Source organism: Diadema antillarum, unplaced genomic scaffold (genome assembly GCF_040938485.1).
Source record: "Diadema antillarum isolate AM-2024a unplaced genomic scaffold, OU_Dant_1.0 seq00000002_RagTag, whole genome shotgun sequence".
In the NCBI taxonomy this organism is placed as follows: Eukaryota; Metazoa; Echinodermata; class Echinoidea; order Diadematoida; family Diadematidae; genus Diadema; species Diadema antillarum.
This window is the reverse complement of record NW_027271124.1, coordinates 950,193-976,159: the sequence shown is the minus strand read 5'-3', so window position 1 is coordinate 976,159 and position 25,967 is coordinate 950,193. Positions and strand designations below refer to the sequence as shown.

General features: G+C 40.2%; 2 protein-coding genes across 2 annotated transcripts in view; one reads left to right on the top strand and one right to left on the bottom strand.

Annotated features, from left to right (window-relative positions):
- Window positions 1–2,724: 2,724 nt before the first annotated feature.
- On the bottom strand, window positions 2,725–13,669 carry LOC139724899 (solute carrier family 15 member 4-like). Its single transcript, XM_071636023.1, has 7 exons — window positions 13,177–13,669; window positions 11,132–11,339; window positions 10,544–10,719; window positions 9,406–9,842; window positions 7,446–7,632; window positions 6,535–6,738; window positions 2,725–2,948 (listed from the first exon to the last, which is right to left on the bottom strand). The coding sequence occupies exons 1-7, from the start codon at window positions 13,667–13,669 to the stop codon at window positions 2,725–2,727; spliced, it is 1,929 nt and encodes a 642-aa protein (XP_071492124.1).
- A 4,794-nt stretch (window positions 13,670–18,463) lies between these two features.
- Window positions 18,464–25,967, top strand: part of LOC139724898 (transient receptor potential cation channel subfamily V member 5-like) — a 34,702-nt gene continuing 27,198 nt past the window's right edge. Inside the window, exon 1 of the mRNA XM_071636022.1 lies at window positions 18,464–18,790. Within this exon, the coding sequence (XP_071492123.1) occupies window positions 18,464–18,790 (327 nt within the window). The remainder of the gene's footprint in view (window positions 18,791–25,967) is intronic.

Genomic DNA, 25,967 nt, shown 5'->3' with positions numbered 1-25,967 from the left:
GCCTGGGCCCCGTTTTATCAAGATAAAATTAGCGTTGATTGTGAAATCAACGCTAACTTTATCCAACTCAAGTCCGCTTTAACTTTAAAGGTGCATAGTCCCGGTAGTGTAGAGGGCGCTGTTGATGATACGGCCGATTACCGCTAGCATTGATACGAAGATTGCCGAAATTGAGCTGTCATCAAGAGTAAAGCGTGTAGGTGTTGCTAAGTAAATTTCATAAAAGGAAAAGACCATGATTACATGAAAGAAACGCAACTAAATGTCAGAGAAAGTGAGCAGCTAACAGACAAACATTTGTGACAAGACCCCAGCTAGACTAGGAAAGTGTGACAGTCATCTCTCTTCTGTAATTTGCCTTACAATTGAGTCTACCTAGCTTCTAGACTATCTTTACTTAAAGTTAATATTTTATCAACTTTAAAGTTGTCATGGATTTGGAGCGGTTGAGAAAACTTACTTGTATGTGTTGATTATGGAAGAAGTTAAAGTTGTTTCCGACTCTGGGTCTCTTGATAAAACGGACTTGAAATTTATTTGGAAGTTAATAATTGATTAAGTGGACTTAGAGTTGATTTGAAAGGTTAATCATAGATTATCTTGACTTAACGGTAAATTTATTTTTTTGATAAAATGGGGCCCTTATATATATTATACAAATAATGACTGCTATGAGGGGCACAATAAATATTATGGGCCCAAGGTGATGTGACAACCATAACTATGCCCGAAGCGAAGCTGAGGGCACAGTTATGGTTTTCACATCACCGAGGGCCTACATAATTTTAACTGTGCCTCGAATATCAAGCGGTCATTATTTGTTTTATATACCGAAAACATAGATTCCGAAATATAGATACCGAAAATATAGATTCTAGTCCCTTTTACAGCACTCGTGATCAACGCTGATCGACAGCGCGGCGGTCGTATCATTGGCGTGTACATATTATGAGTGATCATCTAGGTGTACGGCCGGGGTTGCGACTGTCTCCAAACCTATTTACAGGCACAGTGACCGCGTCTCTTTTACAGCACGCTGATCTAATGCGCGGCGGTCGTATCATTGGTGCGTACATATGAGCGATCTATGTGTACGGGGTCGCGACTGTCTCCAAACCTTTTTACAGGGCACAGTTGATTTACTGTGCCCCGGCCCCGGGCACAGTAAACCAAAAATGGGGCACAGCTATTTTCATGACTCCACTTTTAACCAATCAGATGAGAGGATTCTATATATCGAGGTAGTGTATATAATGATTTGTAATTAAGCTATTTAAAAAGATAGTCGTAAGTGTACTGTACTACTCTATTTCTTTGAAACAACAAGACATAGTTCATGTAGTTATAAATGATTTTTTTATGTCGTTACTTCATATCGATATTGTGAGTTGTAGACATTCATTTTTCATGAATTTTCCTCAAATCAAGCCTCAAAGGCCGCTGGTAACCACTTGAATGCTGAGTAGATTACAACCCTTACATGCCTCAAGAATGATACCAGAATGTTTTCACTTTGATCATTATTGACATTTCATGCATTGGGAGTAGGCCTACTTAGATTAAAGATATAGTTCGTCTGTACCAGTCCTATAGCCGATTTGATGGCATGAAGAAGTTCAATGAGAGTGGCTTTGGGCACATGTTGGTAAATCCAATATACTCAGGAAAGATTTGTAATGGCATACATAAATCGCGTTCCAGAATTACATGATAGATGGCCAGACATTTATTGATGATTGCTCTAGAGGAACTCGCATTCTTCGATTTTGTGGTTCTCTGGATGAGTAGTGGTAAAACTGAAGAGGATATCCTAGGTAAATAAGACCAAGATGTGACCCGCCCAGCTCAAGGCGCACAAATAAGTAGGCCAAAATGAATTTCCACTTTTCTTAAACGTTCATTATAAAGAGTAAGCACTAAGTTTTAAGGTGATTGATACATAACTTGGAAAAACAATTCCAACCCATTCAAATAGTGATTTCAATACGGTAGAGTTAGGAGGAGCAGTTTCATAGAAAAGAGAGAAGGGATGAAACATTAGGTTCACTCAGGCGTCCCGTGCAGTAGTGTCAATGAAAACATGTTGTATTTCACAGTGAAAGCAGTGCCTGTCAAAAAAAAAAAATATGGTCAAGAAAGTCTACTAATATCTCGATTTCGGTAATCTGCCAAAGATTGACAGTAGGTAGAGAAAACATTACACTCCCAGATGAGACCAAAAAAAAAAGTGAGTCTGTTAACCCGAATGACAAACATTTTGTAGCTTAGTCCATTGCAGAAAGTCTTAATCTGCGAATATTTCTGGGTTTTGAGCTGGGCTATGACATATTACAATATTGTACATCATTTACCATCCTTACTTATTCCCTTTCGACCTTTTTTACTGGTCTTCTTCAGGGCTGGATTTGTGGCAGTGGGCATGGTGGGCAGGTGGGAATGAGTTGGGTCTGGCTGGAAGCGTCTTGGGTCAGTTTGGCACCATCAAACCTGACTCAGTCCACTTCCATATCACAACTCAAGTCTTGAAGAGGATCAACCCATGAGAAGGTCAAAAGGTTGGCATCCAAAAGGCTACGTGAACAAAACGGCAACGTCCCACAGGCCACTAGCTCTTTTTTTAGTTATTCAATACACCACATTATTATAGCCTCTTCCAAGTACAGTCGCGACAAAATCATGGAAGTTATTGTCGATACATAATGTCGAGAATGGTATCGTATCTGACTATGACGTCACTGTCGTCTGCGGTTGCAGCGGCTGCGTTGCGGTGTTGTTGTTAGCGGTGGTGCCACCATCGTCGGCAGATTCGTCCACCTGACCGTTGACGTAGTCAAATCCCTTAAAAAGCACGTAGAGTACAACGGTATTGACGGTGTTGATGGCCGCCAGAACAAGAAAGTAGTAGGCGAGATGGCCGTTGTTGATATCGGGTGGATACCACTCATCCCCTGGAAGCATTGGTGATGATAATGAGAAGAAATGAGCTTCATGATGATATAAATTGGAAAATGATAATGATAATATTAAACGATGACAACAAAAATGAAAACGGTGAGAACACATGCAAGAAAAAAAAGCTTAAGTTAGCCGATAGTTGTCTTTGTATAATATAAGTGTACCTCGAAATATTTCTTCGTGCGATTGTACTAAAAAAAAAGAGAGCTTTTCACACGTGCTCATCCTTTCGCATAATGCAAAGAGAGTCTATATACATGTAGTAGGTATTGAACTGGAAATGAAATAAGCAGTCACTCATACTGCGTCATAATAATTGTTGTGTTTTAGGTTAAGATGTCCTCTTTTCCAACATCGTCAGAAGTCCCAAAATGATTATGTTTCAAGCTACAGGTAGTTGTCACATAGAGTCGATACTTCGATCGCATTGGTACGTTCAACACTTGATAACATACCGATGGAAAGTACAGTATGTCCCCCCCCCCCCCCAAAAAAAAATAAATAAAATAAAATAAAATAAAAATTACAACGGGCCCCTCCGCAATGATATCTTTACAAATAGTGAATCAATCTAAATACAAATTCTGGGTATGAAACTATAACTCATTGCCCACATCTTACAGAAAACCCCACTCGATTTGCTTCAGTGGTCAAAGAGAAATACGGAATTTCGTAGAGGATGTCGGTAATCTCTTCTGTCCAAGTTCTGTCTATTATTCTCACACACAAGATCAACGAAATGCTAAACTCGGAAGAATCCGATTCATGACATGCTTTACAACAATCCACATTTCTCTGTGACCGCTTAACCAGAGCAACTGGCCAGTGAAAACCACTTGCTTTTGTTTGTTTGTTTGTTTGGTTGGTTTTTGTCGAGCCCACCGGAGGTGAGGGAGACTAAGGGATCGCCTGCCGCGTCTGTCAGTCCGTCCGTCGTCCGTCAGTCCGTCCGTCGTCCGTCCGTCCGTCCGTCGTCTGTCCGTCGTCTGTCCGTAACGCTACAAAAACTTCAATAACTCTTTACTCTGGGCTTCAATTGCAATCAAACTTCGAGGGAAGTGGGGTCATGCAAAGTTTCACATTTTACCATATATGGAGGTCACCTCAAGGTCAAAGGTCACAGACAGGGGTCAATGAACTTTAGGGCCCAATGTTAAGTTTTTATGGCGCTTTTCTATTATGGGTCATAACTTTCGATCCATAACTCCATTTGAGACCAAACTTGGATGGTAGATGTCTCTTGGGGAGTGGATGGTCACCACAACTAAGGTCAAAGGTCACAGGCAGGGGTCAACGAACTTTTAGAGCCCAATGTTAAGTTTTTATGGCTCGTTTCTATTATGGGTCATAACTTTTGATCCATAACTCCATTTGTGACTAAACTTGGATGGTAGATGTCCCTTGGGAGTGGATGGTCACCACAAGGTCATTGGTCAAAAGCATGGGTCAACAAACTTTTAGGGCCCAATGTTAAGTTTTCATGGCATGTTTCTTTTTTTCCATAAATTTTTTACCCTTTATATCTCTTTTTATCTGTTATATCCCATTCGCGTACAATTTCTTGTATGCGAATTGGCGAGACACATTATGACACTTGCCTTTTTTTTTTGCGCTGGATCTCTGTTCTTGTCACAGCCATATACATCTATTCTCGCTCACTACGTTAGTTCAGTTGCTTGTTGTGCTGCATAGGTGACAGCTGTGACAATTCGATGACCTCAAATGAAATGCATGACTCAGTTATATCTACACCTGAATAAAAACCGGAAAGACCAAACAAATAGAACATACCTGCTGTAAGCCGCGTTTATGGCGGGAACCAGAAGGATTCCTACCAGGTGACCCAAAGTGAAGTAAAAGAAGAAGATACCTGTCAAGGTAGCCGGGAGAGCTGTAGCGACTGTTTGAAGGCGAACTCGAGTCCTGGATAGAGAGAGAGAGAGAGAGAGAGAGAGAGAGAGAAGGGGAGAGAAGGGGGTAAGAGATTGAGAGTCACAGAGAGAGGGGCGGGGAGAGGAATTGAGAGATTACACATCATAGAGTTGCCTTATACATCGTCTATATTTATCTTATTCGTAAGCCCCAGTCACATATACAATACTGATCCTCATGGATCTACACGGCAATCCCCGGATCATACCGGCAATGATCCGGGGAGTTTTAGGATAGTTTTGCCCTAGATGGAGTCTCGACGAGCGTTGATGACTGTACACACGGTATCAACACGGCAGCACAACTCATGAGGCCGGCCCAGCACGGCATCTGCACGGCATCTACACGGCGCTTCCACGGACCATGCCGGACCCACCCAGCGTCTACACGGACCATCAGGGCGTGTACATGGACCAACATGGCAGCTACATGGAGCAACGGCAGCTACACGGACCACGTACGCCGGTAGACGAAAATCTGCCATAAAAAGCGAGCTGATGTTAGATTTTCATCAATCTTCTCGTTCTCGTCACGTAGGGACCGTGTAGATCCGTGTCCATCCTTGTAATACCGTGTTTGAATGTGATGGTCCGTGTAAATGCCGTGTGGCTGCCGTGTAGGTCCATGTAGCTGCCTTGATGATCCGTGACTGTCTTTGGACTGCCAAGGATACTCACGGCGCCTTGGCGATCGTTCTAGGCAGCCACACGGACCTTTACGGCAACTACACCGCAGCCACACGGGTCACCCCGGATTGCTCGGCCAACGCGGCAGTCCCCGGATGTCCCCAGATCTACACGGACCTAAATGGTCCTCCAAGGACGCCCAAGACGTCAACGCGGATCTCTCCCCGGATCACCCCTGATCAGATCCGGGGTGATCCGGCATGTTTATGTGACTGGGGCTTTACTTTGTAAACTCTGACATACTATAATAAAGTCGGCCTTGACAGCGTAGATTCGCAAGCATATAGCTTAGATTCCGAACTCGCAAAGAGGAAGAAAAGGATAAATGCTACGTCTACACTGATTGCTCAATAGATGACCTATAGCTGTTCTTCTCAAGCAATATTGCCTCCATCTGTGGTGCGGATATGTTACGTTCTTTTTTTTCGAACATTTTTCAAACTTTCCTTTCCTATATTGTCGTTGATGAGAAATATATATTTTGTGGCCGCCTCCGAAGAGGTCGCCTGTATTAGACATATTGTGACGTCATTTCAAGAGCCTTCGTCGTAATTCATTTCGATTAATCACACAAGTCAACGTCAAGAAACCAATGAAAGCCACTTCCCCCCCCCCCCCCAAAAAAAAGCTCTTCGTATTCTTTAATAGCCACACTCTAACTTTATAAACATATTAAACTTTGCACCTTTACCAATGAAATGTACAACTTTGCACCTTTTCTCGTCTGAAACGTGCAAAGTTGCACCAGTACAGGTGTTCCTGCTGTGTCTTTGGTCTGCACCTTTAAAAGTGCAAAGTTGAACGATTTTTCCTAGTGGGCACCATGTCAGTGTCCTGATTTGGCTAACATCACCCATTTCTTTATTTCCTGTTATTTCCCTCTCTTTTTCTTCTCTAAATGACGTTTCCGAATAATTGTCTGCCTCTAGCTTTATTTATCAAAGGGAACAAGCACACCAACCTGAAATGTATACGAGAACGTCGGCTAAGGCCATGAGTAGGTACTGTGGAATGATATAGACCAGGGACAGATCGGACTCGACATACTCGATGCCATCTGCGCTTGTGATTACCGAGCTCCCTCCATCGGCAATGATGTTCAGCCGAGCGCTCTCTACGGCAGCGGCAAATAAAACCGACAGCGTGGCGCACACGAGGCCCCAGACTGGTCCAAAGCAAACGAACAGGAGGCAAGTTACTCCAAGCTAAAAGGCACATGCAATTCAATGAATGCTATAAGGGGACAAACAAAAATAACTTACGACTCAAGCTTTCTCGTCCATTAACCAACGTAGCTCTGGTGTAATTGTTGGATGATTTCTGGCCTCCCTTCAGAAACACGATCTCTAGTTGGAAATAATCCATTTGACCAAATCAAATCGCCGACGTTCTAAAGACGAATTCCTAAATTCATTCATTCATTGATGTTTTATTTTCATTTGCAAACAAAATGCATGGGTAATACAAACGTCAAATGATGGTATATCCCTTGTAACATACAATGTCACACGATCAGTTGAAATACATCGTTTCATTAAGGACTTGATGGAAATGAAAATTGAGGGGCTGCTAAAAGTAGTCTAAATATTGTTTTCTTCATCATCATTATCATCATCATCATTATCATCATTATCATCTTCATTACAATCATCACTATTATCATCACCATCCTTATCGTCATCATGACCATGACCATCATCATCCTCATCATCGTCACATCGTCGTCGTTGTTGTCATAATCCTCGTCATCATTACATTCATCATTATTATGTAGTAGCATGCCTGTTACAGAATTCGGCGGTTATTTTCAGCCAACATCGTACAAGGCCTCCGAAGAAAATATGGACTGCATGCTTCAGTCTGTGCACTCACATGTTCGGAAGGACAGCGTGGTGGAAACGAGGCGCTCGCTGAGGTATGGGTAGACGTAGACATTGACGATGGGTGCCAGAGCCACCCCGACTGCCGGCAGGATGGAGCTCACGATGTCGGGAGAAATGGCGTTGCCAAAAATCTGAGGTCTGAGAAGTTGGGCTTGCTCCAAGAATGAGGACGATGTCTAAAACATAAAGAAGATAATAATTATGATATGCAAATCTAAACTGTAACCCCAGTTCATGTTTCAGTCGACTCCAACAGACGGAATGAAATACAACGTGGCTGCAAATTTGTACTCAAAATGTAAAAGAACGGTAAAAACGTGGCACTATAAACAAGTTTTCATGAAACAAAGAAAAGGAAATAAAGATGAGGAGAGAGAAGGGAAAGAACCGGAGAGAATGCTTGTGTTCACGGCACAACTAGATAATTGGTCTTAGCTTAGAAACAATTGTTTTATAGCACGTCCTCAACTGCTAAAACCATCTGTGTAAAGTTTGAAATGTTTACATCGATTAGAAGGCATCTTGAAGGAAACCAAAGCGACAAAATGCAAAACATGAATATTTGTTGAGTGAAAAAGCAGTAATATCGGTAGAACGCATCAGTTAACTTTGAAGTAAATTTGACAGTCGGTTTTTCTAAAGTTTTGGTGTCGTCATCGCTGGATAAGGAGTCTACTACATTTTATGACATCACAATGGACAACAATTAATGAAGAAAATGTAAAGAAAATGTAACATATTTTCACTTTCCTGGCAAAATCAGTTGAACCTCACTGCTTGCGCTCTTAAATTTTTCCACATCAGTATTCTTCTTCCTCCTGTAAAGACTTCTGAACGCGTGAACAGCTTGCTTTGTTGAACTCACTTCATTGCTACTGGCTGGTAAATCTTTCGTGAATCGTTAGTACATGTATGTTCTCCCTTATTAAGGCTTCTCATGTTTCTTTTGAGGACCCACATGTCGAGTTGTTTTTTTTTTCCAGTATTGTTCAAATCGTATCATTACATCATACATTGTATTGTTAACATCGCTGAAACAACTGTTCATACGTATGCAGAATTTAGTTTTTTGTTTTCACTGTCTGTATTTTGAGAATAATGTGTTATTTCCTCGGGTATCCTTGCCTTTCATTTTTGCTTTCAACATTTTGGTCCTAGATGTTGCATCCGTGCTCTTCGTCTGTTTTTTAATACTCTGTACAGGACCTACGCTTAACAAGCTAGCTTTTAAATAGGTTCCATTATATTTCTTTAGCATTTATAGGAATAGAGCCAAACTTAGGAAGATTGACCGCCATGTTTTATATGTTTACAAAAATTTTACTATGCATCCTAGCCGGATATTGTGATTCATTTTATTTTCTCGTATTTGATGTACATTCCTTCATTGAAAAATATTAACATAAATTGAATTAAATTGAATTGAAAATTAAAGAGTATATAATACGACCAACCGCTTTCCAAAAGCATGAAAAATTATAATGCCCTAACCAGGTGCTAACATATCTCAGTAACAAGTCGATGAAACGTGTATTTTCATGATTGTTTTTTTCGTTTCATATTTTCCACAATGAGAATAATGTTGTATAGGTTCCTTATCCAAGGATGACTCAACCGAAACTTTTAAAGTTTATAACTTTTGTCTCGATTATCCATTCTACCTTAAATATTCACAGATTTTTCTACTAATATTGCAGCTTTCACGCTATTCATGTATACATTTGGACTTTGTTTTCTTTTAAGGATTTAGAAACTTTCAAAGTCATTCATTGAAAGACTATAAATTTGCAATGCTGAATCTAAACTGAAGTCTTCAAATGGAGCATAAAATGGATTACATGCGGTAGTTGGTTGGGTTACAGACTTCAGTAATACGACATTTCCTTTAAAAAAAAGTTTGAAATCGGAATGATGTACTACAGCCAAGAACTAAGTGTCCATCGGATTACCTGGTAACGTAGGATACCGTAAGGTAGAAGGGCCGAGAGCAGGAGAGAGGCGTATAATATTTTCAGACTGGATATCACCATGTCTTCTGAAATGCCGCTGACACTAGCCAAATCTTGCACATTGATCCTGCCATAGTACTTGGGTGGAGTTGGTGGGGATGCGGCCAGTAGTGCTGGTCCCGGTTGTGATGTGTCTGCGGTGATACCGCCGTCGTTCGAAGCGGTTGTTGGGCCAGGATCGAGGACGCCGATCAGAGGGATGGTCTCGTCGACGACGACTTCCATATCATCGACAACGGTGGATGACAAACAGCTCGGGCATGAAGTACATGAGATCTTGTCTCGGATCCAGGAACAAAGATTGCCACACGTAGACGTGAGTGAGCCGGTAACTGTTTTCTGTGCCACTTTAGCGACCGTTACAGCTGGTGTGGTACCTGTCCTCAGCGAGAAACAAATCCACTTAGTTACTGCGATGCAATTGTACTGCAATGCTTGATTATGCAAAAACGTATAACAAATTTCGATAACTGCTATATCTACCACTTTCCTTCACAGGTTAGTAACGTCATACAAATTTGCTGACGGGTATACTAGTTAACAGAATGCTACTGGTCCATTAATTTTGGAGGAACTGAAAAAAAAAATGTGTACGTGATGCTGTGAGTTTCCACACTCTGTCACGTTGTCTCTTACGCAATAATAACATACAGATTAAACACAGATAAAAATAACGTGTGGTTTGAGTTACATCATGCAATTGAAACAACGATAAATGGAACCAGTCTGGTACGTGTTTTGTTACCCTATGGTTTATCTTGTTGTTGTTGTTCAGACAATAACTTCGAAAGGCTAAGCTGCTTTGAAATACCAAAGGAGTGGATTGACGAAACATGTCATAGCTTTTCACAATCGGAGAAAAAAACAGAAATATGAATATCAACGTTAACTTTACATCTTGTTGGTGGGCCGGACACAGTGATTTGTGATTTAAGAATCTATTCATAACGTCGTCTTATTTTCATGGGGGTAGAGAAACATACAACTTTCGTGTTATTTTAATATCAAAAGTTTTGCTTCCATATTAAAACTGGTTAAAGCCTCTCAATGTGGCAGGTTATCACGGCTACACACTCACTGCAGACCGCTTGATGGGTCGTCTTGTAATAATCCTTGGCGTAAACGAAGAATACCATGATTGCGAGGTTGACGATGACGACGATGACGAAGCCGACGAAGAAAGAGACTTTGGTTTGAACGAACGTCAGGCTGGTGTAGGCAATCAGAGGAGCAAGCTGTAGCGCGCTGTAGAGACTACAGAAGAGAAGGAGCAAGATTAGTCTAAGTTCCATACCGTCAATTCGTGCTAATTTATTTATTTAATTTAGTCATTATTTCGAAATATTCAGCTAGAAAACGATTTCGTAAACGAAATAATGTGTGTAATTCCGAAGGATCCTTAGTACGCACCCTTTTTTTACTTTCTAAAGATTCTTTTTTTACTTTTACTTTTAGACAAAAAACCTTAGGAATAAAGAACTTTTGAATTAACGCCGCAGATGTTCCGATTAGCAACGATTTTAGAGAACGTCTTTCATATTCGGTCAACAGGACATCTTGGTATGAGGAATTTGTTTGTTTCAAAATAAAGAACAGTCGGAACAATGAACCTTAGTTCAGTTTTAAAAATACAGCGTACGACCAAAAAAAAAAAAAAAACTCTTACATGTGGAAAAATGTTTGCAAGACGGCATCACCGTACTGCTCAACCTGTGAGGCAGCAAACGGAGGTGCCGTCGTGTTGATGGCCACGACTCCCAGGCCGATCAGGAGCCGACCAATGAAGTAATATATTTGCCTCTGATATATAGGTAGACCGTACTGCGGACCATATTGAGACCAGTCGAAGGTAATCAGCGGAAAAATGCAGGTACCTGTGGACGCAGAGAAATGTAGAAGCAGGAGATGGGTCAGGGTGGTCGACTTGTTATCAACCAACTTGATCGGTCAATGTGTAGCGTAGATAGAGCAGACATAGTGAGGAATGTCATCTTGTCTTTAAAACTTCATCTTGCGTAAAGTACAAAAAAGTGGCTCCTTTGTTTTCATCCATTTTGTTTCTGTCTTTGTCCATCAGAGGGTGTCACTCGGTTAAGATTTGTCCCTTTTTGTCTCGCCCACCGGAGGTGAAGGCGAGACTAAGGGATCCAAATGGCGTCTGTCGTCCGTCCGTCGTCACAAATGTTAAAGTTTACCTGCAAGACTCTCTTATGATGCATAACTTGGCAACAGTTACAGCAATGGCAGCCACACTTGGGTGATAGATGCACTAGGGGTATCTTCATGTTATGGTGTTGTCGGAGGTCATGTGCAAGACTCTTTTCTATGTTAAAGTTTACCTGCGAGACTCTCTTTTGACAAATAACTTCACATAAGTTGCTTGGATTACAACCTAACTTTGGTCATAGATGCACTGGGGGTACCTTCATGTCATGGTGCCGTTGGAGGTCACAGGATAAGGTCAAAGGTCATTTGAGGTCATACGTTAAAGTTTACTTGCAAGACTCTCTTATCACACGTAACTCGACACATGTTGCTACAATGGCAATCAAACGTGGGTGATGGATGCACTTGGGGTACCTTCATGTTATGGTGCCGTAAGAGGTCACATGATAAGATCAAAGGTCATTTGAGGTCATACGTTAAAGTTTACTTGCAAGACTCTTATCACACGTAACTCAGCACATGTTGCTACAAAGGCAATCAAACTTGGGTGATGGTAGATGTCTCCTGGGAAGTTGAAGGTTACCACAAGGTCAAAGGTCACAGATAGGTCAACGAACTTTAAGGGCCCAATGTTAAGTTTTTAGGGCGCATTTCGTTTATTGGCTCACAACTTTTGATCCCTTTGTCCGTTTGTGACCAAACTTGGATGGAAGATGTCCCTTGGAGAGGTGAAGGTCTTCACAAGGTCAAAGGTCACAGACAGGGGTCAACAAACTTTTAGGGCCCAATGTTATGTTTTTAGGCTGCATTTTGATTGTGGCTCATAACTTTTGATCCCTGTGTCCGTTTGTGACCAAACTTGGACGGTAGCTGTCCCTTGGGGAGTCAAAGGTCATCACAAGGTCAAAGGTCACAGAAAGGGGTCAAATTTTAGGGGCCCAATGTTAAGTTTTTATGGCGCGTTTCGATTATGGCTCATTACTTTTGATCCCTTTGTCCGTTTGTGACCAAACTTGCATGGTAAATGTCCCTTGGGGTGTTGAAGGTCACCACAAGGTCAAAGGTCATAAGCAAGTCAATTAACTTCTGGGAGTTATAAAAGATATTAATTCCTTGTACGCGAATGGGCGAGACACAATTTGGCACTTGCCTTGTTTATATGAAGAGACGGTCAGTAACAAATATGTACACAAAAGTGCAAAAGAAGAAGGACGAGAGAAAAGTGCATGGTCTAATTGCCGTCACGAGAAAAATTTCACTCTAATGACACTCAGTCAGCTACTATTGACAACTACTGTTTCCCGACTTTTTGATGAAAATAACTGTTTACGTATATATACATACTTTAGGGGCCACCAAAGTCCTTCCCGCGTCTCTCTTCTAATACCTCAACTCTTTTTTCTTTCTGTTCTTCCTCCTATCCCTTACATCTTCTGCTGCTTAATTCTCTGCTTCTTATTCCTTGTGCGTTCTATGTTAGTTGCTGTTTTTGCCTCTTCAGTTTGTGGTTTGAACACACTGCACTAGAGCTAAGGCACCACTTACCCAATAAGCAAGATACACCACCAACGTGCATTACTGAGTACGGCCCCGTGCACGAGTCAGATATCAGTCCAATGATGGGGAAGAGGAGAATGTTGATGGCGAAGACAATGAGCTCAGTGGTTTGGGCTTCGGAATAGTCATAGTCGAGGAATTCCTTGGTGAATAAGGTGAGGTTGGTGGCCACGGAAAAGAAAATGAGTTGGGCGGAAAACGCCCCCAAGACGATGAAGAAGGTGTTGTATACAACCTCCTTCGGAACCGGTGCATTGCCGTCTGTACCATCTACTAGGTCCCCAATTTGCGACGCCATGTCGGAGAAGAATCCCTGTACCTCTGGTGGTTCATTTTCATCCACAATACTAACGACTTCAGAGACCGCATCCTCGGCTGTAGCTGAAACACCATTATCCGTTGTGTTGGTTGCTTCCTTCGCCTGAGACGATGTTGGTGGCGCAGAATTAGACTTCGTGGAAGACGTCGGATCGGAAGACATACTGTCTAAATTTGCTCTTTTGCTTGTTATGGGTTTGTATAATAGTTTATCCGTATGTTTTTATTCCGACCAATAAAGATCCATTTATGAAGTGAGGAAACACTATATTGGCGCCTGTTTCGAAGTAAAGCAAACAGAAGTGTAATGTAGCCTGGAGATGTCTTGCTGAGCACTTTCAAAGGACGTTCTTCGTTCCTGCCGTCAAGCAGAAGTAATGGCTGCATAGGGTTCAGTTGATATGTAGACGTCCTATCCATGGTACGTATCTTCTCTAAATGTAAACAAATACCTACACGCACATTAAAAGCTATAAATTTTTATTGCTACAAACTATCATTTGATTCGCGGGAGAGTGTACTGCTGTTAATTGTTTTCCAAATATCTTGTCAATTTTGAGGTCCGACAGTAGGCACTAGTAGTTTAACTCACCGTTTTTCACTAGGCACGCTAGGGCGAATTGAACTAAAGAGAAAATGACTGACGACGAAAGCAGACGCAAAAAAAAACAAAGTATAGAAATAATGAAAAGTAGTATTATAAAATGGCGACGTAGAAAAACAAACTCTGTTCTTGTAACTCATGTTTTTTCTTCTTTATTGCTTAAAACTGATGAGTGTTATGTTTAATAAGTATGTGACGTCTTTTAATTTAATTTTCCTTCTTGTCTACAGTATTTGCAAATTCTAGATTTCAATATTTCAATCTCAAGATACATTTCGTTTCATTTTAAACAAAAACTACAAATATAGAAGCCATATAAAGCTGATTGAGAAAAACAATGCACATAAATGTTCTAAATATGTCGAAATATAACAAATTACAATGATAATAGCTTGTAAAGCAAAAATACATGATGCTTAGTCAATAATGTTGAAAATGATTTTTAACTGAATTAAAGGGATGGTACAGTTTTGGTTGAGGTGGGAGCACTGGTTTTAACTTTTTGCGAAATGATCAGAAACTACTTACATAAGATATTAAAGAACATACAATTCTAAAAGGAATTAAAAGTTTATTTGAGGGAAATCGATTTTGAAACGGCTGTATGTATTATATATATAAAGTGGAAAAAGTTTGCCCCACCTTTTAGTAGGAGATCTATTTCAAAACCAATTTTCGTCAAATAAACTTATAATTCCTCTCAGAATTGAATGATCTTTAATATTAAATCTATAGCTTGTTTCTTACTATCTTGCAAATAGTAAAAAAAAACCCTGAACCCCTATCTCAACCAGAACTATTACCATCCCTTTAACATCTCAAAGAGTCACATAGTTCAATAAAGTCCAAGAATTGCAGGACACTTGGGAATATTTATGTTAGCCGGATAAGATGCAATGTAAGCTTGATGTAGCTACCAGAAAGGCACTTTCTGACAATGTTTCTTACTCTTAATTCTCAGCAGTAAGGTCGTACATGTTACCGGTGACATTGACATTGTTCATAGTATTGTTCATAGTTCATAGTATTGTTCATAATATCAGCATCATATATCAATTCAATGAGTAAATGTACAATAGTATATAGAAGAATTAAGATGAATATGTTTTATTGATATAACAAACTGGTGCTCTTGTTGTTTTGTTCCAGTGTTCCACGTCTTACAAGCTTGGCTTTTTTAGTGGAACACTGTTTTGCATCATTGTGATTATTTACTATTTATGTTGCCATGGCAAAGTGCATTGTTTCTTTCTTATGACATCATTCGTGCATATACTTAATATTGTATTTGGAAAAAAAAATCCTTTATCAGACGAGTGTAAAAAAAAATGAAAAAATTGTATCACTTTGGATCATGTCAACTTTTTCTTTTCTTTTTGATGATGGAAATAAATAAACTATTGAATTGAAATAAATTGAATTGTGGACAAACGAAGGTATGAGAGTAAACACTCACTGAAACGATCATTCATATCCTCACAGAGTTAAATGGAATTGATTTGAATAAACTCAATTTTCCCTATATCCAAGTGATAAACGGGAGACAGTAATTTTGGCCTCGTCAGCGTCCTATTACATGAATATGAGAATATGGCACAGGTATGATATAGGCGGTTCAGACAGAAATGTACCAGGTAGTTATAAAGAGTCATATTTCGTAGCCTAAATGGTTACTCGCAAACAAGCAACAACTGCATTTTCATGCAAACAAAGGAAAGCCAAGTTTGACGTTTTGTGTGTGGTGTGTGGGTGCGTGTGCGTATATGTGTGTTAGCTGAACCTGAAATCTAAATAAGCGCTTTACATGATATCCATCAATATGATAATTATGCTCTGCGCTTCATGTTGACTGCACTAATTTTCTGGAAATTGTGCTGGTAGTGTGTAAATGATATGGCAGTATTGCTGACGCATATCGAGCATGTCGAGTTTAATGTCCAAGGGATGCCAACATTGAACGAAAGTGAGAGTGACAGTAGTGACAATAAGAATAGATAGAATGAATAGATAATTGCCATGGCAACGGAAGATGTAAAAAGGATGAAAGTATGATAACCACAACTGCATAATCCTGCTCAAGATACCCAGTAAACAAGTTCTTTCGTGATTCACACTGTAACATTTGAAGACTATACTTTTACATTTCGGCAACTCAAGCTTCGATATGAAAGGAATATTGACGACAAGCATAGCTACTTGTTAATTAAATTTCCTTTTACTCAACCTTTTTAAAATCATGTTTATCGTCAGTTTTCATCAATGAAGTGTGCAATAAAGTGCATACTTTGGGGTACTCAAAGTTATGCACATCTTTGCCAGATATAATCAACAGCCAATCTCTAGCTGCAATGACCCCTGTTGTTGTTGTTTTTCTAAACATTGGAATTGATAATGGGATTGCACTTTCATGACCTCGATGAAGATGAGATTAGATAACTGACCCATTAAAGCTGCTACCAGCAAGATCGATTGATAGAATGCCTATGCCATAATATTATGCTTGACGAGAAACTACCTCCACAGGCCCCCCCCCCCCCCCTTGGGACTAGAAATAACAACTTATTGGCATTTAAACGGAGAGAGGACGACTATTGAGGAAATAATTATGCCCCTTTGAATGACACTTAACAAGGCATATCTTGAAATGAAGGCTAAAATGAGTATAGACGAAACAGAACGTTATAACCCTTTGGCGTTTGGCTTTATAATCATAAATATCAATGTAATGCCATCGGTATGCGTATACTCATATCTTAGGGATAAGCCATTTTCGGTGGCTTGTAGTTACAGGTACATTATGTTTCATGAAACTTCATCCTGGTCAAATGACTTTAAGTCGTATACATATCACACACCCTTGCATTCACCATGAATAAGTTCTGGCTAAGAAACTTAAATTTACTCGGTTATAATTTTGGCATTCCACACTCATTGTCTCACTAGTTGGTGAGAAGAGCTAGAGAGCTAACGATACGCTGCTCAAAAACAACAGCATGACGGCTAGCAGCAGTGCGCAGCACGCACCACGCTGGACTACGAGACGAATAGGCATAATTTTCATCACGTGTGTATTTTGACCAATGGTAATGAAGAAATTCGCTTCAAATCAGACATCGAATTTGATTTGGTGACGAATGGAGCTAGCCACAAATGATTTGGAATCCGTTTCATAATGATTAGTTTCTAATCATAATACTAATACATAACTAATCATTTCTTTTTTATTAGATCACCTTACATGCCTTATGGTATCATAAGGCATGTAAGGTGATCTAATAAAAAAGAAATGATTAGTTTGTTTTTAGAGTTAAGGGCCGGGGTCAATTTCCTAATCAAACTTTTCTGTATTGATATTTGTTTTTTGGAGGGGGAGGAAGGGAAAACGATTTCCGTATTTTAATGATTCTACAGAGCTCTCTACATAGAAACAAAATAGTACTAGTTATTGGACCCAAGCTGTAACTTCATATGCCTACACATAACAATAGGACGACTTGCAATTTATTTCCTTCAACATCATGCAGATTTCCTAACATTTCTTGTTGTTGCTGCCGCTTCTGCTGCTTTTCAGTTCTGATTCATATTAATGCACATTTCCCCCTTGGCAAAATGAATAAAATTCAATTAAATGAAATAATTTACCTTCTTATCATGCCATTGTTGGAGACCACATAATAAAGATAATCTAAGTTATCAGAGTGATATGATGCAAGAACCAGAGTTCACACTTCGCTTTCAAACCGAATCATTATAATCATAAGTGTGTAGGCAAGATGAGCGTGGAAAAATCGCCAGGTATATTGTATGAACTCTGATGGTCCCCCCATCATCCTGTTCACGTAAGTGTGACGAGCAAACGAGCGAACTTCAGGCGATGTGAGTGCGCCGCTCTCGTAATTTCACATCTCCGGTGCATCAGGAATGGAAGAGCTCTGCCCCACAAAAGGTGAGCAGATGACCAATCGGGCAAGCTCGCTAATGGAAGATAGCTCGATTTCCTGCTCGGGGTTAATGCAGTGTGCTTGATTGAAACTGACTTTTCTCGAGAACAAGCCGCCATTTAGGCGCGTAAACGGGCTTTTCACCGGGGTACGTCGTGAATTATCATAGCATGGATGGTTATCGCAAAAGCGAGGGGTATCCTGCAGGGCGACCGATTGTGCTTGAATGGTAGTGGTCCCACAAGTTGATAGTTCACTAACCCCATAAGATAGGAATAACACTTTGGTGTGGAAGATGATTCTTACATCACGAAAATAACAAAAACTTGTATTCACTGCTCCTAACAGCTGAGGGCCGTGACGAACTTTTTTTTTTGTTACGAGGAAATTTGTAACGGATTCGGACTGAGAAATGAATAATCGCTCAAAGCATGGGCTGTTCCACAGATTTAATCTCCGGGTGCACACGGCCATCGCCGACGCCTTCCATTCCCGGGCCGACTCGGTGGCATGGCGTCGGCAGAACATCGGACACCAGACCAACCCCATGTACAACCATGTGTACCTTGGGGGCATCGGCACCTTAATCGACCACTACGAGCAACGGAAGAGCGACGAGGAGTTTCGTAAGCTTCTGGTGAGGAAGTTCGAGCGCTGTCTCTGCAACCGCGGCGCCGGTAAGATGCTGACGAAGCTAGAGTATGCCCGCTTCTGGAAAACTCTAAGAAATGTCGATACGGTAAGACCTCATTATATCCAAGAATCATAGAAAATAAACTATTTTTCGATTTGAAGCAAATTGCAGATTTCATGTCAGTTATGTATTTTTTGAATCTTTTTTTTTAAGTTTTCAATACTTCCGAAACCTAACGCACATACTCCCCTTTTCACAACCCTTATTCCCCTTGAAAAATAGTAAAAATGTATTCAAAGAAAGGAAATGAATGGCTTGTTCTGTCATGTCATCGCAGCCAGAGACTCACTTGTGAATGATTAAAGATGCTTAAAACAATACGAGGGGGTGAATAAGATTACAGACTGAACATCATTACTTTTGCAAGACATATAGACTTCTATAAGATTAGACGACAGGGAACTTACATAACCCAAAATCCCGAATACCACAAATTATATCTCCTAACTTATGCCACAATGATACTGAAATATAAGCCCCTTATTTTGGATCAAAAGTGAGAGAAGATATCGGCGAGCTGTTGCATCTACACTTATCTGGCATTACGGAGATCGACGTGCAAGGAATCGGTATCCACATAAGATGAGCTTTTTGTCCTGTTTGCGGACAATAAAAAACTTTAGAAAAAGAACAACTCTCAATCTTATTGCTTTTCCGTAAAGGCCCAGAGAAATTCTTTTCAAAATTTTGCTGGTGTCGCCCACATATTGCAAGGGGAACGCATGCATTAAACTTTGAGACATTTTGTAAAAGCGATTAGTGGATGAAAGTCTGTATTTTGAGTCGGTATATTTGCTCCGATGTATAATGCGTGCTTGATTATCTTGTTCGTGACTATGTAGGCCTATGTGTCAATGTGTTTGTGTGCATAAAGTGCAGACCAATATCTTCTATCAATTTCTGCCCATTGTAATCCCGTGGAGAGTTGACAAAGATATTTTCTGAATCTTTTGACGCTCTGTCACTCTTCCCGTCGACAGTTAGGTGTATGCAAACCTCTATAGAATGAGTATATACTCGAGGTAATCAGGGGGACATTTCATGAATCCTTTGTCGGTTATTTTTTCTTGAAATATTTGCTCTCAGCCAATCAGATGCAAGGATTTCGGTAGCTTATAACAGTTTGTCAAAAAAAATCTGACAAAACGCTTCGTGAAAATGTCCCCCAGATACATCTTTGATATATAGACGGAAAATTACATAATAGTCAAAGCTATACAGTATATATCATTGATCCACGACATTATTATCTACTTATTATTTTTTGTCAAATCCTTCTGATCTGTAAGACCAGGGCCCCGTTTCATAAAAGATGACAGGATGGCAACTCTTTGCTGGAATGTCAACTTTCCATTGCAACAGCTAATCAGGAAGCTGGACGCTTGTCGTTACCATGACAATTCCATTCCAGCAAGAGTTGCTATCATAGCAGGCTTTTATGTAATGGGGCCCTGATCTTCCGTTAAGCAGGCATTTACGATATACGATGTGGGATTTCACCAGCATGTTCCTGCTAACAGTAAGGTCTATTTCCTTTATTCATGTAATTATCTCTCTTTTTTTTTTACTAAGGAGTGTACAAAATAATTATGCAATACACATTATACTTTCCTTGCACCCCCCCCACAATGCAGGAATGTCTTTAGTTCTTTTGTTTTGTTTCATCTTCAACGGTGCGTACGTTTGACAGCGATGTAATGCACACAAAAGGAATAAGATAATGGCAAATGTACTCAACCCAATGTTTGCAATCTCCGTTTGACAATAACAGGGAAAAGGTATACACACTAATTGGCACACGCTACTGCCGAAAATCGACTTAAGTGAACCTCTGGTGTAGCGAGTTTACCATTATTGTGTGCAATCAGAGCTCTCAAGAAAGATGGACAGCAGTAACAAGATATCTCGACTGATTCTGTAATTGCTCAATCGGCTCGTGATTTTTTCGGGGTTCTGCGTAACTCCGTAGAATCATCTGAGACCACACGCCCGACTATTAAACAGCCGTCACTTCATTTTTCTGTAAGAATACTTCACCAACGCCTTATATTGGCATACCAAGTAAAAGTGCCAAGTTAGTACAGATGCATCTGTAGAATATGAAACACTGAGACAGTAACAAAGCTTTAAACACCAAACATCCTGATTACGAAAATTTTCGAAAATCTTTTCTCATTCTCATTTCGTTTCATTTCATTTCCAACACACATGATTACGACATTTGAATAAACATTTGTTGTTTTCGTTGCATTGTTGCTTTTCATTGTATCGTTTATTTCATTTCCAACACATACGATTACAACATTTGAATACACATTTATAGTTTTTCATTGCTTTGTTGTATTATTAGTATGTGTATTCAAATGTTGTAGTCATATGTGTTGGAGATGAAATAAAACAAAACGAGGAAATAAAACAAAACGAGAAAATGAATTAATGCGCAATGAATAAAGATTGTTATCATACTTGAAAAACAATTCATAATTACTGGAGTTCCCTCTTTAGATATACACCAAGACGCCGCTTGACACAGCACGTATGACCAAGGAAGAGATGCCCATTTTCCGAATAATTTTCTATGACGTCGTTAAACTGTCGGAACAGAACGTGCAGAAATCCTCGCAATTACAAGTTGTTGTTTTTCATATCTCTCTCTCTCTCTCTCTCTCTCTCTCTCTCTCTCTCTCTCTCTCTCTACATCTGTAGTTACCTTCTACCGAAATGACATTTCCCGATAAAAGGTTGGTCTAAATGGTCAAACGAATTCAAATGAATGTAAATGGCACTTTGCTCTCCAGTAGAGAGCATATTGTCAAGATCAAAGGCTGTCTCTAAACACACACATGACTTTCTTGTGTGTATGTGTCCTGTGTGCGCTCTCTGTCACTTACAGAATACACTTAAGTGTGTATACAATTCTCAAATTTCCCGTTGGCAGCCCACCTTCTGTCGTCGAATGTTATTTCATTGCTCTCAATGTACACCCTGTAATGTCTTCCGACGTCATGTCTCATTCCTTAGAGTATCAAGCAAGGGACTGTACAGATTAGAATGTGCTAATTCAAACTGCGAACAACTATTAAATCATGAGGGTTCGCAATATCTGTCTCTTCACCCCATAGTCGTGCTTCTATTACATTTTTTACAAGGCGATAATTCCCAATTGGTTGTCATTGGTTGTATGTAGGAACATGACATAGCTTTCCGCACTTTGTACAAATCAGGTCAAGATCAACATATGATCAAGACAAGATCAACACAATTTCGAAGACATCGGCCGTAAAATCAAGTATGTAGAGCGTGTATGTGTATGTGTGTGCGTGTGAATGTTTGTTTTCCTCCTGGCTGTAACCCAGTCCTCATAATGACACTCTATCTAACGATGATAGCAGCCAATCACATGGCGCGCAATAATTCATCACCACGACGTGTTCCTTGCATCTTTTGCTTTCTACATGTATGTACCCTCGTCGTGTTTGTCAACTGGAATGACGACAAATTGTTTTTCTCATGTGCAGATTAATTTGTCTTGGACTGTGATTGTCACACACGGGACCACCACCCCCCCCCCCCTCCCCCCGCCACCACCACCACAATAATTTGTCCTGTACTACAAAAATATAACATTTCCCATCAAGTGCGTATTCCAATCATACATGTATCCTTGATTCAATCATCATAAATATCATTCTATACAATCCTTGCATGCAACAGATATTTCTGTTATCAACGATTAAAAAAGAAGAAGAGAAGATTCACCCATTTTTCACCAGAGGAAATGGAGGGAAATGGAAGGAGAGCTACAATTTGTAACATGCTACACCAGTGTTGTCAGTTTGTACTTGATTGATCACAACTTTTATGATAACAACAGGTATGAACAGAACTCACAATTTTCTTGGTTGTGATCAGAATTTGCTCAAGCGTTCACAGTCTTGTTTCTGCAGCTCTTCTGTTTCTATTCACACAAACTATATCAGGATGGACTTCCCCTCTGATACATCTACTAGTAGCTCATACTGCTGTTGATCATATTTTGCACACGAAAAGTTAACGATGATGACAGTGTGTGATTCTACGTTGATGCAGCATTTATTACTTCATCTTAAGATTTCAATTATGACCTGACTTGTGTTCTTATCGTATAGGGCCTACGAGTACTTAAAAGTTGGCTATTATGTAAGCAGAATTGACACTATTTTCATACAGGAGATATAGAATGTATTTCAAATCTATCCAAACCGTGTCAGATAATCGGGTGCTGTTCGTTATTCCGAAGGTTCGTTAATCCGAAACACACAAATTCCCTATACCTAGAGGATCGTTAATCCGAAAATGAAAAAGGGTTCGTTAATTCGAGCATTTGTGGCGTTATTCCGAAGGTTCGTTAATCCGAAAAATGAAATAGGGTTCGTTATTCCGAAGGTTCGCTGATCCGGAAATGAAATAGGGTTCGTAAAGAACCTTTGGAATAATGAGCTTTGTTTCATTTTCGGATCAACGAACCTTCGGAATAACGAATCTTCGGAATAACGAACTTTCGGAATAACGAACCTTCGGACTAAAGAACCTTCGGAATAACGAACAACGTTCAGGATGTTTGACAGTTTTACCGCAAGCCTCTCCTTGCTTCACATCATTCGAATTAGGTCCGGCACCAGTGATGTCACATGGCATAGAATGACTCTTAAATTTCTGTTGCTTTTGTTTCTGTGGTTATAGGTTTATCTTTCAATCAAACTAACATGCTTCATAGACATGAATAATACTATTGATTTCTAGGAATGATTAGAAATGATTCAATAACCATCATGCACTGAAGCAATTTTTCGCTTTGCTAATATACCACCAATGCTTACCAAATAATGTAGCAAACTTGGTGCATTTTCAAAGTCTTTCCCCAGGAAAAAAAAATGTAGCGGCGCAATTCTACCCTCTATATCAGCTACCTAAACAGTTTTCAGACCTTTTAACTATCAGCGGGAAATCACTAGGCGTCCATTTATCTCTTTATCACGACTCTTTTTTCCCCTCGGCGTACTTAATTTCGGACACGTTTCTGACAGACGAAAAGGGCGATGTGACGGGAGAGCCATTATTTGAATTAACGCCGAGCAATAGGAGCGGACTTGATGGGGAGAGGAGGGGAGGGGTGGGGGTGCGGAAGGCGAGGGGAGAGGGTGAGGGCTCGTGATAGGGATCGGGTTAAATGGGTAAGTATCCAGTCCGGAATTTATTCATGAAACGTCCTATTTGAACTTAACCATGCATATGGAAGGGTAGCCTTCCTCTCTTTTTACTTGCCTCGAGGGATCGATACTGTTATATACGGATGTACAGAGAATAGTATACTGGATAATACGATCTCACGCTATTCATTGACCGACGCAAGTACTTATTCCCAAGTCTCTGTACCCATGGGTAATAGCTATATGATTTACAAGTTCCCATATTTTCTGTCGCAGTAGTGATACGTAAAGAAGGCAAGAAAATCCAACTAAAGTGTAATGCGTTGATGGAACTTTGCCTGATCTTATATAATATTGATTTGTAATTAAGCTATCTAAAAAGATAGTAAGTGTACTGTACTACAATATTTATCTGTTACAACGAGCCATAGTTCATGTAGTTATAAATGATTATTCTTCATGTCATTACTTTATATCAACATTGTGAGTTGTAGATATTCATTTTTCATAAATTTGCTCAAATCAAGCCTCAAAGGTCATTGGTAACCACTTGAATGCTGAGTAAATTACAACCCTTACATGCCTTAAAAATGATACCAGGATGTTTCTACTTTGATCATTATTGACATTTCATGCATTGGGAGTACTTAAGTTAAAGACACTTCGTCTGTACCAGTCCTATTGCCGATTTGATGGCATAGAAGTTCAAGGAGAGTGCCTTTGAGCACATGTTGGTAAATCCGATATACTCAGGAAAGATTTGTAATGGCATACATAAATCCTGTTTCAGAATGGCATAATAGACCTGCTTTATGGCCAGACATTTATTGATGATTGCTCTTGAGGAACTTACATTCTTGGATTTCGTGGCTCAAACTACTGGAGTTAAAGTGCAGTATATATGAGAAAACTGTGTAATAACAAACATACGAATCTTGCCCTAAATTGTTCAACGAAGTAGCCCTAATGGATACAGACTTTCATTTTATGTGCACGCTGCTTGGAGACACGACTCTTCCAAATGTAATTCTATACTTGACGTCACAGACATGATCATGCCGCCATCGTGCGGTGCTCGTGTAGTCTTCTTTTTCTCGAAGACGACATATCCCTTCCAAATCTTACACCTCACGATCATACTAAAGAGTATGTTTTCCTCTCTGTCTCTTCTCCTTCTTCTTTCTTTCCTATTATTTTTCTTTAATTTTCTCCTTCTGCTCCTCCTATTGCTTCTTTTTTTCATCTTCTTGTTTAGTCAGCGTCTGCGTGCTGCGTGCTTCAAACCATAGGAGCTGCAGCTCCATGTTCAGACGTGTTTATACTCGGAACATTCATTGCTTGTGATATTTGAGAATGTATACATTGGACTAATCGATGGAGCACGTGTAATGTGTAGCATGCTGTCGTGGTCGTTCCAATCAAAATAGGTGGGCATCCATGGATGTCATGAATCGACACTCACGATAATTCACTATTGACTGAGCCACGATCTGCCAAACACAAGACAAGGCACTCTCCAGAGCTGGTGCCGACAAGCGTATATTGATCTCGTGTGCCGTTCACGTCGTGCAACTGTATGGGACGATCGCAAAACTTGCAGAAAAAAAAGAAAAAATACATCCTATATTGATATTTTGTGAGTTAGCTCAGTCGGTAGCGCGTCTACCTCACGATCAAACGGACCCCGGTTCGATTCCCGGGTCCCACTGAGCAATGCTGTGTGTAATCATACCGCCCCTGGCCAAACACTCTGTCCTTCGGATAGGACGTTATGGTATATAAGTGGAGGTCCGGTATGTGAGAGAGTCACAACTCTTGCAAAAAACAAAACAAAACAAAAACAAAAAAGATCCTTCATTTATTCATCGCAAAGAGCAAGGTGTTAACCCTTGAAGTGGTCCCGCCTTACATCAAGGGCTTTTTACACTTGTAAATTTTTGCTTAGTCCCGTACCAACGGTGGGGCTAAGGGGGGGGGGGGGGGGGCTTAGCCCCACCGTTGGTACGGGACTATCCTTAGCCCACTTTCTGTTT

Coding starts and splice junctions, on each gene's coding strand:
- LOC139724899 (XM_071636023.1), bottom strand. CDS start 13,669: ATGTCTTCCGATCCGACGTCTTCCACGAAGTCTAATTCTGCGCCACCA. Junction 7,633..9,405: donor ACGGTATCCTACGTTACCAG/GTAATCCGATGG, acceptor TTTATGTTTTAG/ACATCGTCCTCATTCTTGGA. Junction 6,739..7,445: donor CACGCTGTCCTTCCGAACAT/GTGAGTGCACAG, acceptor GCTTTGGACCAG/TCTGGGGCCTCGTGTGCGCC.